Here is an 18,119-nt window from a genome sequence, read left to right as displayed (position 1 = left end):
CATACATATATGGGTGATTAAACTAGGAAGAAAAACAAGGAATGATTAACACAAAATTCAAAATATCCACTATTTTGGGGCATGTGGGTGACTCAGTCAGTTAAGTGTCCAACTCTTGATCTCAGCTCAGGTTTTGATCTCATGATCGTGAGTTCAAGCCCCGCGTTGGGCTCCAGGCCCAGCGTGGAGCCTACTTAAAAAAATTTTTAAATTAAAACAAAAATAAAATATCTACTATTTTGAATTTTAGGTGGCAGCATAGGGATTCAGTTAAGAAGGGGCACACAGGAAGTGTCTCAGGTACTGGCAATGTTCTATGAAACTAGGAAGCAGATTCATAGGTATTTTTCTTATTATCTAATCTGTGTGTATACATTTTTTTTAAAAGATTTTATTTATTTATTTGACAGAGAGTGAGACAGTGAGAGAGGGAACACAAGCAGGGGGAGTGGGAGAGAGAAGTAGGCTTCCTGCTGAGCAGGGAGCCTGATGTGGGGCTCGATCCCAGGACCCTGGGATCATGACCTGAGCCGAAGGCAGATGCTTAATGACTGAGCCACCCAGGCACCCCGTGTGTATACATTTTAAAATTTTCTAAGTATGACATATTTTAAAAAATAAATTCATACACAAAAGTAGATACTTTTGAAAGATGCATATATATTCAAAGACATATATCAAACATATTAGACTGAGAGGAGATAGAAATGGAGATGGGGGAAAAAAAAAGGAAGAGCAACCTTGCACAGAAAGATGATAATGTACAATGAACTAACATGACTAACTTGACAGCATATCTGAGATCTAACACAAGAGTACATTGATTAAAATGTGCTAGGTGTCTTATTTAGTACATTGCAGTATCACTACATTTTTTTAAATAATTGTATTTAATATTTTTTTATTCCCTCTTAATACTTCAGTGCATATTTAGCTTTCAGCATTATTTAAGAAAGGCATGTACAGAAAATATTCATTTTTTTTGCAATATCATTAAGATTTAAAACACCAATAATAAAAATAAAAATAATAACTATGACATCCAATAGGCTTTTAATTTATAAAAATAAGAAATAGTCACCCTGTAATTTATTTTTTGTAGACAGCTCTTTCAAATACAGCTTGAAAATTTTTTTATTTCATATTTAGAAGACATGGACAAGGAGGCATGCTGTATAAGAATAGAATACTCACTGCAGCTTGTTTATATAAGAAAAAATAAAATGTGTAACAATTGTGATATATTAATTTGTAATGAAATTCTATGCAGCAGTTAATATGCACATACTAAACTTATGTGAATCAAAAAGAACAACTTTCAAAAACGTAAGATTGAATGCAAATAGCATAGCAGAAAGTTATGTCTAGAATATCATTTATGTAATTTTTTAAATGCCCAAAACAGAAGTATCCACATATATGTAAGAACATAGTTATATACTTAGTTCAGAATAGTTATCTCTGAAAAGGAAAAAAAAAAAAAGGTCCAAGATGGTCAAATAACACTTCATAGAGCCTTGTAATAGCAGCTACCTCAACACCTCCATCTCTCCCTACCTCAGACCCTGGGTGCACTCACCCCCTTCAGTCTACTAACCAAGATGCCTAATGCTCAACAGCAGGGACTCCCGGGCCTGCCCCAGTGTTAAGAATGGCAAAGAGTTTTACTGGTTAATGTCTGATCCTACTTGTTAAAATTTTTAAATCATCCATCCCAAAAACTGGGGATGGGATCAAAAGTTACAAAACAATCTTCAACTGTTATCAGTGAAGTTTTCTCTCTCTCCTTTTTCAAGATTTTATTTTTAAGTAATTTCTGCACCCAGCATGGGGCTGGAACTCAAGACCCTGAGATCAAGAGCCACATGCTCTACCCATTGAGCCAGCCAGGTGCTCTGGAAGTTTTCTCTCTTTTAAAAAAGTGAAGCAAATTTGGGGGGAAATGTCAAATTTAAACCTGTGCGGTGGGTATGTGTGAATATACACATATATACACGTAACATTTATCTATTCGTTGTCGACTTACTTACTTTTACTGTAAAACATTTCCTCTCCCAGCAAAGAAACTAGGCTTGTCATCCTCATTTAAAGCCAATAGAGGGAGGAAGAAATAAACTATTCTAACCCCCATCTTCATCCCAAGCTCAGGCTTTACCCGCTAGGAGCTTTACAGTAAAGACTGGGTGGATCTTTCTCGTGGTCTTAAAAATATTAATGGAAAGGACATCAGTTGATCCAAGAGGATATTTAATTTTCAGGAAGATTCTCATTAGGGTCTAGCCCTAATAAAACAAGGCTGTGAACCAAGGGGGTAATTTGGTGCACTAGAAGGTAATGGGACTCAGACTACTTAGTTCTACCCCCACATCACTGTAGCCTCTCTCATGTTATTTCCTAATATAGAAAATTATGGGGTTGGATCAAATTAACTTAGAGGCCCTTTAGAGTTTACTTTTATATTGTTTTGGGATTGTTGGGCCTCAGTGAAATGTCAGAACCACCAAAAAGGCAAAATATAAATAAAATCCACTTTGAGGTTCCATTAGATTTAGATGCTTCACCGCTCCTTATTCTATTTTTTTAAAAAGATTTATTTATTTATTTATTTATTTATTTATTTATTTATTTATTTAAGAGAGAGAGAGAAAGGGAGAGAGCATGCATAGTGTGAGAGGGAGATAGGGACAGAGGGAGAGGAAAAGAGAATCCTCAAGCAGACTCCCTGCTGAGCACAGAGCCCAATGCAGGGCTCGATCTCACGTCCCTGAGATCATGACCTGAGCCAAAACCAAGAGTCAGCTGCTTAATTGACTGAGTCACCCAGGCGCCCCTGCTCTTTATTCTAGAGTCAAGCCAGAATCAAAAGAAATGAAAGATCATTTAACCTCATGTCTTGGGTCATTCACTAGCAAAGACATGAAAGGGTGCTAGCATAGGCAAATGGGCAAACAGAACCAGACTTTCCTTTCTTCTAGCTCTCAATTGTGCAGGAGTTGTTTTACCTCTACCTTCTAAGAATGGGGCAAAAAATAAATGTCAGTGTACAACTCACCACTGGGCTATTTTTCTGAGATGTGTGAACTGATAGATGCTTGACTTTTGATGACTTAGCCTCATGGAGCCCTTTGCTTTGGCCGGTAGCAAGCCTTCCTTGATCTGAGTGGTTTAAAAACTGGAGAGGGCCTGACATGCTGGAGATAAAAGACGCATGAAACAGATCTAGTAATGGTGATCCAAGGTGCTTCCAAGGAGAGTCTGCATAGAGCAGTCAGGAATTGATGCTGAGGTATGCCCAGCAACAATAGCAATGTCTTCAGGAAGGTTCCACTTCAGATCCTCACAGTTTAGCCAGACTTCAGAAGGAGCTGCCTGCTGAACCTGTTGCTTGGAGACAAGGCAGATCTAGTTTCTAAAGATAGTATCAAACCACTGTTTAAATTGTAACTGGTTGAAACAGCCTGCTAATGTACATATATGCACTCATATCATACTTAAATGCTACTTATTAATCATATTTATGCATACCTTACTTGCAAATATCCTTCATTTTCAATTTCTCTAACTATCAGGAAACCTAACTACATCCCTTGAGATTCAGCCAAAAGATAAAAAGTCTAACATGAGTTAATAATGTAGCATCTGATAGCTCATAGTAGTCTTTCTGCCCCAGAGGAATGTAAAATGTAACTTTATATTATAATTTTTATAAATTCAGTTTCCCAAGAACTTCAGTACTGCCTTAAATCCATATTTCCTACCCAGTTCAATTTCATATATTATCTTTCTTTTCTAAAGTTAAAGAAAAAGAGGAAAGCTATCTTCTATGTGTTTATTAGGTAATAAAAACAAAAACAAAAAAAATGGAGATTTCTTTTTTAAGATCAGGGGATGTATGGGGGAGGGGGAGGAGAAAGCAGATTTAGAAATTGCGGGCTAGGGGGGCTGCATGTAAGTAGGGTATGTGTTTCCTTTGCTGGTTGGTATCTTCCAGAAAATTGAACTTTCCCAGAATACAGGAATTTTCATAGAGAAAAGAAAATCAAGATGGTGTGATTTGAATAACATGGAACAAAAAGCATGAAGGCCTGATTTTATTCACTAACCCTGAAATCCATTTTGAAATTCCTGTATTATTTCATTTTACTGATATTAAAGGCAATTATTAAAGAACAAATATCTCTGGGGTGCCTGGCTGGTTCAGTCAGTAGCATGTGACTCTTGATCTCGGGGTTGTGGGTTTGAGCCCCACACTGGGTGTAGAGATTACTTAAAAATAAAATCTTTAGGGGTGCCTGGGTGGCTCAGTCTTTAAGCATCTGCCTTTGGCTCAGGTCATGATCCCAGGGTCCTGGGATCAAGCCCCTCATCGGGCTCCCTCCTCCATGGGAAGCCTGCTTCTCCCTCTCCCACTCCCCCTGCTTGTGTTCCCTGTCTTGCTGTGTTTCTGTCAAATAAATAAATAAAATCTTAAAAAAAATAAAATCTTTAAAAATAAATAAATAGAATGCAAATATCTCTAATGAGACTTTAGTCTTTTCCTCATTTTCATTATTTAATACCTAAAAATCATTACTGCATTTATTCCCCTTTTCTAAGAACCAAAGAGGAGAATCAAAAAACAACTTAAGTTTTGGTGAATGAAAAGGGACAATAAACTGCTCTTCAGTCCTGGAATGAGAATGATAATGGAGACAAAGGACTTCTTAAGAATTTTATTCTTTGCTTTTAATTCCTTACCATTTTACAAATCTTATGCTCTATTAAAAACAAAGTTACTTAATGAGTTTCACTCATATTGCCTAAAAAACAGGCTACTATGTGGGCCAAACTATACCTCTAGAAGCACTAACTTATAAATCCTTCAATATCAGCTCAAACACCACCTCATTCCCTGATTCCAGCAAGGTGAGGGTAATCTCCCTCTTTAACTCTTGTAGTGTATGATCTATATTTCAACTGTCATCTCATTCAATATTGTATTATGTAAAAATCTTATCTTTCCTACTACATTAAAGGTACCTGAGAGCAGGATCTATTTCTTTTTTTTTTTATTTTTTTAAACTAACATATAATGTATTATTTGTTTCAGGGGTACAGATATGCGATTCAACAGTCTTACACAATTCACAGCGCTCACCATGGTACTTACCCTCCCCAATGTCCATCACCCAGCCACCCCATCCCTCCCACCCAAGCAGGATCTATTTCTGGTTTATTTCTATCATCCCATAATGAGCACAAAAAATACACATTAAACAACTAAAGAACACAACAGGAAAAGAAATTCCTTAATACAAAGTTAACTTATATGGATAATAGTACTGTTTTCCCAAATTAACCTTGTATAATAAAAATGTATTAGGAGACTAAAGTAAATAAAATACAGCAATATGACATAATTGTTCTGTGGTGGTAGGTTTGTACATGACTATTCTATTTTTTCTATGTGCTCATAAGATTTATCAATACCTCAAATTAGAAAGATATAGTATGCTATACTTCACTATGCTTCAGAAAGTAAAAACCATGAATTTTTACCATATCAGGCACAAGAGAAAATTCCAAATCAAAGTTCACTTCCCAGAAGAAACCTGAATTGTCCAATCTGAGTGGCTGCCTTGTACAATTTGCCAGTAGAATGTTTGCACATCAAAAACACTGTTTCTAGGTAAACGCATCACAGAGGTCCAAGGAAGGGAAAAGTCCTCCTTGGAGTGATGCAGTAAGGTTTATGGTTATTTCCCTAATTAATGAAGTGAAAACATAAAGTGGTTTTCATCCACATTAGTAAACTGAAGAACTCTTAAGAAAGTGATCCCACTGAAAGTAAATCTTCCAGTAAATCTTCCCTTTGTGAAATTCTTGAAATAGTTTAAATTTTTGTCTCCAATACCTACACCTCTTCAAGGGAGAAGTACTTTGAGAGGTGAAAGTGATTGAGTCAATCTGCTATTCCTAAAGCAAAAGATGATTTGTCTGAAACACTGATATTCTAATTCTTGGGAAATAACTTTTACTCTAGACAAAGTGTGCCCCTATTATGTATTCTTGACACGAGATGCTTATGATTATACTTCAAATATCATCTAATCTAGTGGTTCTCAACTCTGCCTGAACATTAGATCTCAAAGAAAACTTAAATAAATATTGATACCCTGATCCCACCACAAGTTCTGACTTGAAATTGGTCTACATTGGAGGCTACGCATAATCATTTCTCTTTAAAGCTACACAATTAATTTTAATGTGACTTTAGGGTTGAGAATGACTGTTCCACTATCTTCATTTATAAATGATAAGAATGAGGCAGCGAGAAGTGACATTCATTGGAATGAGAGTAATAGTTAATAACTAAACTAGGAAAATATTCTTTTTTTCCCCTAAAAAGATTCTAAAAATTACATCCCCAAGCAGCAGGAATATAAGTATGAACACAACAGCAAATGTATTACAAAGCTTACATTCTGGTGGAAAAAGCGAACAAATATATTAAAAAAATCATTTTACAAAGTAATAGGTGTGAATAAAATAGGCTAATATGACAGTTATAAGGTAAATAAGCAGGCAACTTTTGATAATATAGTCAAAGAAGGCCTGTTTTACATGTATTAACAAAAATTAACTCATATTATACATTTTATTGGATAACCTGCTTTCATCACTTAACAATGTGTGAAAGCAGGGCGCCTAGGTGGCTCAGTCGTTAAGCGTCTGCCTTTGGCTCAGGTCATGATCCCAGGGTCCTGGGATCGAGCCCCACATCCGGCTCCCTGCTCAGCGGGACGCTTCCTTCTCCCTCTGCCACTCCCCTTGCTTGTGTTCCCTCTCTTGCTGTCTCTCTCTGTCAAATAAATAAACAAAATCTTAAAAAAAAAAAAAACAATGTGTGAAAGCTATCCTATACATCTATACACATCTATTACCTATCTATTGCTCCTTTAACAACTATATCCATCCTGATGGAGATTTTTTTTTACTATTGAAATCAACACTGTGAGGAACACTTTGATACATATATCTTTGTGTTTATGTGTAAATATTACTCTAGGATAAATTCCTAAAAGTGGAATTACATGGTCAAAGAAAGCATATATTTGGGGTACCTGGGTGGCTCAGTTGGTTAAGTGTCTGTCTCTTGATCTCAGCTTAGGTCTTGATCTCAGGGTCGTGAGTTCAATCCCCACACTGGGCTCCATGCTGGGCCCTACTTAAAAAAAGGAAAAAGAAAAAAGAATACATTTACCTTTCCGATAGATATTATCAAATTACCCTCAAAAAGTTTATAAAAAATGGAACTTCTGCAAAAAGGATATATATTTTTTTCAAGCAAATGCCAATATGATCATTTGAATAAAAATATTTTGCCTTTCTATTCTCTGTGAAATGATCGATTCTCAATCTTTACTTGATTTGACCAATCCGCAATATATTTGAATTACCGCTTTCCCATAGAACACTTTCTTGACCTGTCTTTTAAAGCTGTCTGCCTTTGTGGTTTTCCTCATAACACACTGGACTCTGCTTTTCAATCTGCCCTCCTGGTTCCTCCTCATCTCCTGGAAAAAAACACTGAAGTGCCCTAGGGAATCAGTCCCTGGTCCTCTCTCTACCTACACCCATTCCCTTCATGGACTCTTACCTAATCTCATGGACTTAAATATTTATTTCCATTTGGATGTCTAAGAGGCATCTGAAAACATCTAAAACTGGATTAAAACTCAAAACCTGCTCCTGCCACAGTGTTATCTTATTTCAACTCAATAAATGACAATTCCACTTTTGCAATTGGTCAAGCCAAATCCTTTCTTTCATTCTCTTACACCCCAACTTCCTCTTTTCATTCATTCACTTAAGCATTTCTGCTCAAGTCAGATTCCCCAGAGAAGCCTTTCTTACCACATTTCTAAAACAGTACTCTCCTGCCTCTTACCACCATTACCCATCCTCTTAGCTTGCCTATTTTTAAAAAATGACATGTCTCAATATTAAAATTATAAATTTCTTTAATTGATCACTGTTTTGCTTACCAGAATATTAGCCGCGGGCAGGAATTTGTTGGTTCGCTATAGTCTCTCTAGCACCTTGAGCAGTACTTTTTGTTGTTAGCACAGTAGCCACTCAGTAACTATTTGCTCAAGGAATGAATGAATTATGTAGGTCATACAAAGATATTATTATTATTGAAAACCAGGCTGTTGGGGCACCTGGATGGCTCAGTCGTTGAACGTCTGCCTTCGGTTCAGGTCATGATCCCAGGGTGCTGGGATGGAGCCCTGCATCCAGCTCCCTGCTCAGCGGGAAGCCTGCTTCTCCCTCTCCCACTCCCCCCTGCTTGTGTTCCCTTTCTCGCGCTCTCTCTCTGTCAAATAAATAAAAATAAATAAATAAATAAATAAATAAATAAAATAAAATAAGAAAAGAAAACCAGGCTGTTGAGCTGGCAAAGGCAATATATTTAGAGACGAAGGAAGGTTTGGGGCCTATTCCAGGCACAGCTATACAGCTTGGGCGAGTTACCCTTCAGTCTATTTCTCCATCTGTAAATTGGTGTTTTGCCATCTTCCTCAGCAAACAAGACACCTGAAATAGTCAATATCTATTTGGTACTATAAGCCACAGAAGTTTTACTACCTACCAGGAATTTACCAGGAACATTTGATTCAATTTTCCTCTTAATTTTACTTGTTCTGGTCAAACACAATACAATGGCATGTGTTCAGAGGTCCTCATATTAAGTTATTATATTACATCACTATATTAAGTATTAAGTTGTGCTTTTTTTCTCATTTTTTTAAAATTTAAATTCAATTAATTAACATATAATGTATTATTGGTTTCAGAGGTAGAGGTCAATGATTCATCAGTCTTATATAATACCCAGTGCTCATTACATCACATGCCCTCCTTAATGTCCATCACCTAGTTACTCCATCCCTCCACCCCCCTCCCCTCCAGCAACCCTCAGTTTGTTTCCTGATTAAGAGTCTCTAATGGTTTGTCTGACCTCTCTGATTTCATCTCGTTTTATTTTCTCCTCCCTTCCCCTAAGATTCTCTATTTTCTATTTCTGTTTTGTGTCTTAAATTCCACATATGAGTGAGATCACATGATAATTGTCTTTCTCTGATTGACTTATTTTGCTCAGCATAATACATTCTAGTTCCATCCATGTCATTGAAAATGGCAAGATTTCATTTTTTGATGGCTGAGTAGTATTCCATTGTATATATACACCACATCTTCTTTATTCATTCATCAGTCAATAGACGTCTGGGCTCTTTCCATAGTTTGGCTATCGTGGACATTGCTGCTATAAACATTGGGGTGCAGGTGCCCCTTCGGATCATTACATTTGTATCTTTGGAGTAAATACCTAGTAGTCCAATTGCTGGGTCATAGGGTAGCTCTGTTTTCTTTTTTTTTAATTTTATTTATTTATTTGGCAGAGAGAGAGCACAAGTAAGCAGAGCAGCAGGCAGAGGGAGAGGGAGAAGCAGACTCCCGCCAAGCAGGGAGCCTGATTTGGGACTCAATCCCAGGACCCTGGGATCATGACCTGAGTCGAAGGCAGCTGCTTAACTGACTGAGGCACCCAGGCACCCCTACGGTAGCTCTATTCTCACCTTTTTGAGGAACCTCCAGACTGTTTTCCAGAGTGGTTGCACCAGCTTGCATTCCCACCAACCGTGTAAGGGGGTTTCCCTTTCTCCGCATCCTTGTCAACATTTGTTGTTTCCTGACTTGTTAATGTTAGCCATTCTGACTGGTGTGAGGTGGTATCTCATTGTGGTTTTGATTTGGATTTCCCTGATGCTGAGTGATGTTGAGCATTTTTTCATGTGTCTGTCGGCCATTTGGATGTCTTCTTTGGAGAAATCTCTCTTCATGTCTTCTGCCCATTTCTTGATTGGATTATTTATTCTTTGGGTGTTGGGTATGATAAGTTCTTTACAGATTTTAGAACTAGCCCTTTATCTGATATGTCATCTGCAAATATCTTCTTCCATTCTGTTGGTTGTCTTTTGGTTTTGTTGACTGTTTCCTTTGCTATGCAAAAGCTTTTATTCTGATGAAGTCCCAATAGTTCATTTTTGCCTTTGTTTCCTTTGCCTTTGGAGAAATGTCTAGCAATAAGTTGCTGCGGCCAACGTCATAGAGGTTGCTGCCTGCGTTCTCCTCAAAGATTTTGATGGACTCCTGTCTCACGCTTATGTTTTTCATCCATTTTGAGTCTATTTTTGTGTATGGTGTAAGGAAATAGCCCAGTTTCTTTTTTTTTTTAAAGATTTTATTTATTTATTTGACAGAGAGAGACACAGCAAGAGAGGGAAGCAGGGGGAGTGGGAGAGGGAGAAGCAGGCTTCCCATGGAGCAGGGAGCCTGATGAGGGGCTTGATCCCAGGACTCTGGGATCATGACCTGAGCCGAAGACAGACACTTAATGACTGAGCCACCCAGGAGCCCCAGGAAATGGCCCAGTTTCATTCTTCTATATGTGGCTGTCCAATTTTCCCAACACCATTTGTTGAAGAGACTGTCTTTTTTCCATTGGAGATTCTTTCCTGTTTTATTGAAGATTAGTTGACTAAGTTGTGTTTCTAATATGTCCACTTGTGCAAATTACCAGAAAAAAATTCATCAAAAATTCTTTAATTCTGCTATGGTGGTGGTTGTACAAGTATGTAAATATACTAAAAATCATTCAGTTGTATACTTAAATTAGGCAAATTTTATGGCATATAAATTATACCTCAATAAAACTGTTAATAAAGCAAAAAAGAGATTCTCTAATTCCATACATGAGGCTACTGTAAAATATCCTCAGAATTTAGAAATAAGGCAAAAGCACCTACCAAAAGTCCCCCTGCCCTCCCGCCCCAAAAAATAAAGTGCAAAAGATGAGCTCTGCCATTAGTGAAACATGCTACCCTAAAACATGGTTTATAAAAGAAACTCAGATGTTTGGTCAAATCCAAAGTGACCTGAATAAAATCGCTATCTCAAAGAGATATCTGCACACTCAGGATCATTACAGAATTATTTACAGTAACCAATATATGGAAACAACCTGTACCCGTGGGAGGAAGAATGGATAGAGAGAATGTGATACACAATCCTACCCACCCACCCACAAGATTATTCAACTATGAAAAAGGAAATCCTGCCTTTTAGTATAACGTGGACCTTGAGGGCGCCCGCGAAGTGAAGTAAGAGAAAGATAAATACTGTAAGATATCTATATGTGAAATCTGAAAAAGCCCACTTCATAGAATAGAATGGTGATTGCCACTGGGGGTAGGGATGTTGGTTAAAGGGTATAAACTTCCAGGTATAAGATAAATAAGTTCTGGGGATCTAATGTTCAGCATGGTGACTATAACTAACAATAGTTAAGAGAATAGATCTTAAATGTTATCGCCACACACGAAGCTACTGTAATTATGTGAGAGAATGGGGATGTTAACTAACCTTATTGTAATTATTTCATAATACTGTGTACCAAATCATCACATTGTGTATCTTAAACTTACATACCTTATGTTAATTCTCTCTCAATAATACCGGGAAAGAAAATAAACAAAGTGCCCTGTACAACATAACTTCAGAGCTATACTGGGATGACTGTAGCCTGAACACAGTAAGAACGCAGCTTGTTTCCTGGACCAGAGCGGACAAACGCCCCATCTCAGTATGCAGAGTGGACGCCTGGGGGGGCCGGGGGGGGGGGGGGCAGTGTCTGCTTGGCTGGTGGCTCGGGGTTAGTTTACATAAGGCCCGCGTCCTCTCCAACCCCAGATCTGCGCGGGGAGCTGACAAAATCTAGGCTAGCTGGGCTGACGACCCTCCCCGCACTGACCGACCCCGAGATCACCCGGGCACTTGCAGCCGCCGGCGCCCCGGCTCAGAAAGGCCTACAACACCTTGCCGGCTCCAACTCTGGCCGAGCAGGCATCACCCGAGATTTTAAAACGGTGACGGGCGCCACCCGGACCCTCCGACTCAGAGTAGGGGTGGGAGCCCACACCAGTCTGAGAGCGCGGGGGGGGGGGGGGCTGTTGGAACGTCAGGAGAGAAGCCGCCTCAGGTCCTGCGGGTTTCAACTCTGCGGGCCAGCCCTGAGCCCAACCTCGTACTGCGCGCGGGAGCCTGCCCAGAACTCTCCCAGGGAAGCCGCGCCCTCATTCCCCGGGGCGACACCTTTCCCAAAGCCCAGCCGATCCCAGGAGACATGCCTCCCTCCCGCGCGCGCGAAACAGTTCTCCCGCGAGATCGCCCCTCCGGCTCCGCCCGCTGCTCCGCCCACGAAGGGCTGGGATCGAAACCCGACCCGTCTTCAGCGAGTTCCCCGCCCTACACGAAGGCGCTATCTGAAACGGCTTCTTCCACCAGCCAATCATTTCCGCCAGCCACTCATCACCGAGTTCCTCCATCTTTCCGCGGCAACCGACGTCCAAATCGCCGCTCTTCGCTACATTAAGGCCTTCCGTCCTCCGGAATGCGCACGCGCATCGACGGGGACGGGGGTGGGAGGGGCGCAGGCGCAGAGGCAAGGGGGGCGGGGGGGGGGGGGGGGGGAAGTAGTCCCTAAACACGTGGGTTGGGTTGTCCCGCGCGCTGTTGGAGCTAGTGGATCCTCAGTTTTGGTGGTGTCCATCGTGGGCAGCGGACTAATAAAGGCCATGGCACCGGCGGAAATCCTGAACGGGAAGGTGGTCTCCGCGTAAGCACCTGTCATTGTTGTTAGAGCATGTTGGGCTGCAGGCGAGGGTTCTGAACGTAGTGTGCAGGTCCCTACGTTCCCATTTTTTTTGCTGGAGGGACACATGTAGCCCAAGAGTTAAGGCCAGCCGCGTGGGGAGGGAGGACATAGTATTGAACCCGTCACACCTGAAGATCGGTTCCCTGCAAAGAATGGGGCCTTGGGCACAGTCCGCGAGTTTCTAGAAGGGCTGCCTGGTGCCTGGGCCCGCTGGCTATTGTGTTTTGGACCAGCACTCTTAACCGGCCCGACTGTGCTCCCCAAAATGCAGCTACTGACGGCTTTCTGCTAGAAGAGTGTGGCTGGGACTCTGAAGCTCCGTAGTCAGAACTCATTAATGCAGTTTACCCCTCAACCTGTAATTCAGAGGTGAGGAGAAAAGAATGAGGTGAAAAAGCTTGACAAGGTCATAAGGCTGATTAGTGATGGAGGGATTCCTTGTAGCCATGGCTTTTTCCACTACACTTGAGTCATCATTTGCTGAGGTGGAACGTAATAAATTTCCTTTTCTTTCAGTTTCATGCCTAAAAATCTTGTCTCCCTTCAGGCCCTAGAGTTACTTTCAGATTTGGCTCTTGAGTCCTGGGACTGTTCCCTATTGCATTTGACCTCTGTTTGTTCTACCTCTACAGGAAATCTAAATGCTTAACTAGTGGACACGATTGCCAGACTTACTCCCAGGAAGTACACGCTGCTGCTTTTTGTCCGGGAGGGGACTAGTGGAGAAATACCAGAGTAGAAGAGGGAAGGATTTATCTTGTGTAACTCTCCTGAGGTTGCTCTTGGGACCGTTGACCTCACCAGTTACTTAGTAATTGGCAATAGTAATTGTCCTGTGAACTTGCCAACTCTGTGAGTAAAGGTTTTTGAGTGTGTTAGGGAGTTGTTGTTGGTGAAACCCACCTGGGGCAAAATGATTTTTCCTGGAAGGTAAAGATGGTGGACAAAGAAGGTGAAATGTACAGTAAATGGTAGTGAAGTTGGTAAAGAGGAACTCCAGACATTTAGACTAGAAATCACAATACTTATATCTGTTTGCTTTTCAGCTTGTACTGTGCTAAACTGCATTGTTTCTGCTTGACTTTGCTTTTTGTTTGCTTATAGTCAAACCTGCTCCCTTTACCAGTGGCTTTTTCTGATAAAGTCTTCCTTTTAGGGGCGCCTGGGTGGCTCAGTCGTTAAGCATCTGCCTTCGGCTCAGGTCATGGTCCCAGGGTCCTGTGATCGAGCCCCACATCCAGCTCCCTGCTTGGCGGGAAGCCGCCTTCTCCCTCTCCCACTCCCCCTGCTTGTGTTCCCTCTCTTGCTGTGTCTCTCTCTGTCAAATAAATAAAATCTGAAAAACGAACAAATAAACAAAGATCTTCCTTTTAAAAAGACTGTTTGAGGGGTGCCTGGGTGGGTCAGTCGTGTAAGCATCTGCCTTTGGCTCAAGTCATGATCCCAGGGTCCTGGGATCGAGCCCCACATCGGGCTCCCTGCGCAGCGGGAGGCTTGTTTCTCCCTCTCCCACTCCCCCTGCTTGTGTTCCCTCTCTCACTGTCTCTTTCTCTGTCAAATAAATCTTTAAAAAAATAAAAAGACTGTTTGAAGAGTTAATTTAGACTTGCTTTCTTGCAGGCCACTGAGAATAGGTGCTCAAGGGATATGGTTTTGTTGAGTGAGAGCAAGTTAAATATGTTTGTTTGCTCCATAAAGGCAAATATATGCATTGTCTTGTTTATGTCTACATCCCAAACACCTAGAAACCTTTCACTCCTTAGTAGTTGTGTGGCTTTAAGCAATTTAGTTAACCTGTCTATACCAAAACTTCCTCAGATGTAAAATAAAAATAATATCTAGGCCATTGAGTTGTTAGGAGAATTGAATGGATTTTTAGCTGAAGAGCATTTAGAATTGTTCCTGGCACATAATAAGTGTTCAATACATGTTAGCTGTGTTAATGATTAGAAATGAGTTAATGGATACATGGATGATTGATTTATTACCTTTTTGACAGTGGTAGCTGCCTTGAGGTCAGTTTCAGTGGTTCTCAACATGAACTCACATTAAGGTGGCATTAAAGTCACTCAGGGAGCTTTTTGTTTTTATTTATTTTTTATTTAAATATGAAGACATAAGTGAGTGTGCCTATCACAAGTATACAACTCAATGAGTTTTTTGCAACTGAACTTACCTGAGTAACCCAGATCAGGAAGTGACATTGGCACCCCAGAAGCCCTCCTTCCTATACCCTCCAGTCAGCACCCCCACAAAGGTAATCATTATCCTGACTTCTAATACTGTAGATTAATAATGCCTGTCTTTGAACTTTATATAAATAGCATTGTACAGTATAAAGACTTCTGTGTCTGGCTTCTTTCAATTAACATTGTGTTTCTGAGATTATTTCTTATTGCATGTAGTTGTAGTTCATTTATTCTTATTGCTGTATTGTATTCTACCATATGAATTTGCCACTATTTACTCATCCGTAGACATTTAGTTTCTAGTTTTTGGTGGTATGAGTTGTAACTGCTATGAGCATTCTTTTTCTTTCTTTCTTTTCTTTTTTTTAAGATTTTATTTATATGAGAGAAAGTGCGAGCAGGGGGAAGGGCGGAGGGAGAGGGAGAAGCAGACTGCCCTCTGAGCTGAGAGCCCATCATGGGACTTGATCCCAGGACCCCAAAATCACCACCTGAGCTGAAGTCAGATGCTTAATTGACTAAGCCACCCAGGCGTCCCATGAGCATTCTTTTACATGTCTTTTGGTGGGACATATACACATTTCTGTTGGTTACATATCTAAGAGTAGAATTGTAGAATAGTAGGACAAAAATGTATGATCGGTTTTAGTAGAAATTGCCAGTCTTTCCAAGATAGTTTTGCCAATTTAGTCTCATAGGGTACTTGTGAAAAATATCAGTGCTTGGGTGCCCACACCAGACTGTTTTAATTGGAATTGCTAGCAATAAGCCACTGCATTCAAATATTCCCTAAATCTTTTAAAAGCTCATTTCTGTGATTCTAATGCATCCTGAAAGTTGAGAACCACTTATTTAAAACCTTAGATATAAATCTAGTTCTCATCATTGAAGTATGGTAGTGATTTGGTTATAAGGATTGAAAGCATTTTCTGGGAAAGACTGTTCCAGGTACTAGAAGGGCACCAGCCTGCTCAGAGTTGACTTGGCTTACCTTTTAAAGCGATCAGTTAGTTCCTACTAACACAATTTTATTTTTTTATTTTTTTTAAAGATTTTATTTATTTATTTGACAGAGAGAGACAGTGAGAGAGGGAACACAAGCAGGCGGAGTGGGAGAGGGAGAAGCAGGCTCCCTGCTAAGCAGAGAGCCCGATACGGGGCTCGATCCCAGGACCCTGGGATCATGAGTTGAGCCGAAGGCAGACGCTTAACGACTGGGCCACCCAGGCACCCCGTTACTAACACAATTTTAGACTAAGGTCTCTTTGTACTTACAGAAGATCTTTCATGTGTTAATAAAATGGCTCAGAGACTGCTGTACCTTGGCACCTTGACCTTCATGGAGAGCTTGACTCCAGGAGCTGGTACTAGTCACAGTTCCTCAGAGAGAGGGAGCTTTGGAAGGGGGGACAGCCTTCTTGGCTCATGGGGTCATGCAGTACCCCCAGCAACTTGTGCTGAGGCTGCAACAGGCTTCTGATTCTTGGGCTATAGCTCTGGGGGAAGCTGAACAAGAAGATACTTCTTACAGCTTGAGTAGGTTGGACTCCATGTGCAGGCTCTGGGCAGGGTGTCCCCACCTGTCCTCTTTTACTAGGTCAGGGACACTCTTGAGGGGAAAGGTAAATGAACTTCTTACATAGCAACCAGGGATCCTGGAGTCCAGGGAAGGGGTCCCCTATTCTCCAAGTTTGCAGGTCAGCTTTCTTGGTTGCCCGCAACTGTTGGTCCTCCCTAGGGATCACTTTGCAAGCCTTCAAGGGCCCTGGGCAGTCTCTTCCCTGATACAGTGTTTGAACTGTAAAATTTCTTACTTGGAGAAGAAAGAGTGGGACAGGTCATGAGTTCCACAGTCAGAATTTCTCCAAAACCCAGTTCACTCAGTCCATCCCATCCTGCAGCTCAAAGTGATGTGATTTGGCCAAAGGTCACTAGGCTGGTTAATGGCAGAGGTTCAGCTGGGACGAAGTCTTCGCCCAGTACATGGTGTTTTTCACTCTGTCAGGCACTTACTACTTTGCTAAAAGGAATTTTGTAAACTAATCTTTTCTTTGCAACAGTCTTCCTTTCACTGCCATGCTTCCCACTCTGCTGAGAAAGACCATCCTTGAGTTTGGTCTACTTTTATTCTTCTTCCTTTGTACCTTCCTCGGAGCTAGGACTAGACAGAGTTCATCGTTCCAGATTCCATCTCTGCCTGTTCTACCCTGTGGGAAATCTAGTTGCCCAATTATCTCCCTTTGGAAGGAACACCCCCATTTCTCCCTTAAGGGGAATTCTAAGACTGTATCCTGAGTTTGACAGTTGGGAGAGATCTGAGGTTTAGAGGCAAGTGTGTGTCATTTTGGGTATTTATTCACTTTTTCAACAAATACCTGTGTGTCTTCTGTATGCAAGCACTCTTCAGAGCCTAGAGACTATGGCAGTGAACAAAGTAGCCCAAAACCCTACTTCTGGAGTTTGCATCCTCTTAGGTAGACAGAGACAATAAAATAGGTACAAAAATGTGAAATGGTGAAACGTGCCAAAGGGAAAACCAGAGTAAGGAAGAGGAGCAGAGATTTCTGAAGCATGGGGGGATTGTAATTTTAAATATGGGAATTAAGCTCATACTTATCGGAAAAGTGACTTTAAGGCAAATATTTGAAGGTGGTGGTGCTGGGGGCCTACCAGTGTTATGGAGAAGGGAGTTCCTGACTAAAAACACAGCCTGTCCATGACCTCACTGGTTATTAAATGACTGCCTTGGGGTCAACAGTGATGGCCCCAGAGAAGCCGACTGAGCAGAGTTGCTGAGTGAAGTACACTGTCATTGGTGGTGAGAGCCCACCCTGGCTTAACAGAGGTGTCCTCCTAAGAGATTATTCATAGGGGCTGCGCCTGGGTGACTCAGTCAGTTGGGCATCTGCCTTGGGCTCAGGTCATGATCCCAGAGTCCTGGGATCGAGCCCTGCATCCGGCTGCCTGCTCCGAGGGGAGTCTGCTTCTTCCTCTCCCTCTGCCGTTCCCCCTATTTGTGCTTGTGCTCACGCTCTCTCTCTCTGTCAAATAAATAAATAAAATATTTTTAAAAAAGAGATATTATTCAAAGGAGTGGAAATTAGATGGAAGAACCACCCTGGTCTGGTTTTTAGGCTAGAAATTACAGTTCTTCACTATGTGTTCTTTTC

General features: G+C 41.0%; 2 protein-coding genes across 3 annotated transcripts in view; one reads left to right on the top strand and one right to left on the bottom strand.

Moving 5' to 3' along the window:
* LOC110590588 (coiled-coil domain-containing protein 170-like) overlaps nucleotides 1-3,190 on the bottom strand; it is a 43,880-nt gene extending 40,690 nt beyond the window's left edge. The window contains exon 1 of the mRNA XM_044918081.1: nucleotides 3,053-3,190. Within this exon, the coding sequence (XP_044774016.1) occupies nucleotides 3,053-3,190 (138 nt within the window). The remainder of the gene's footprint in view (nucleotides 1-3,052) is intronic.
* Nucleotides 3,191-12,584: 9,394 nt separating this feature from the next.
* MTHFD1 (methylenetetrahydrofolate dehydrogenase, cyclohydrolase and formyltetrahydrofolate synthetase 1) overlaps nucleotides 12,585-18,119 on the top strand; it is a 63,432-nt gene continuing 57,897 nt past the window's right edge. Inside the window, exon 1 of one of the 2 annotated variants that reach the window (XM_044918007.1) lies at nucleotides 12,585-12,721. In XM_044918007.1, the coding sequence (XP_044773942.1) occupies nucleotides 12,681-12,721 (41 nt within the window). In that variant the 5' untranslated portion in view covers nucleotides 12,585-12,680. The remainder of the gene's footprint in view (nucleotides 12,722-18,119) is intronic. The other variant, XM_044918008.1, reaches the window with a different exon arrangement.

The sequence above is a fragment of the Neomonachus schauinslandi genome, chromosome 9 (genome assembly GCF_002201575.2).
Source record: "Neomonachus schauinslandi chromosome 9, ASM220157v2, whole genome shotgun sequence".
Taxonomy (NCBI): domain Eukaryota; kingdom Metazoa; phylum Chordata; class Mammalia; order Carnivora; family Phocidae; genus Neomonachus; species Neomonachus schauinslandi.
The sequence above is the reverse complement of the archived record's forward strand: the minus strand, read 5'-3'. Positions and strand labels throughout refer to the sequence as shown.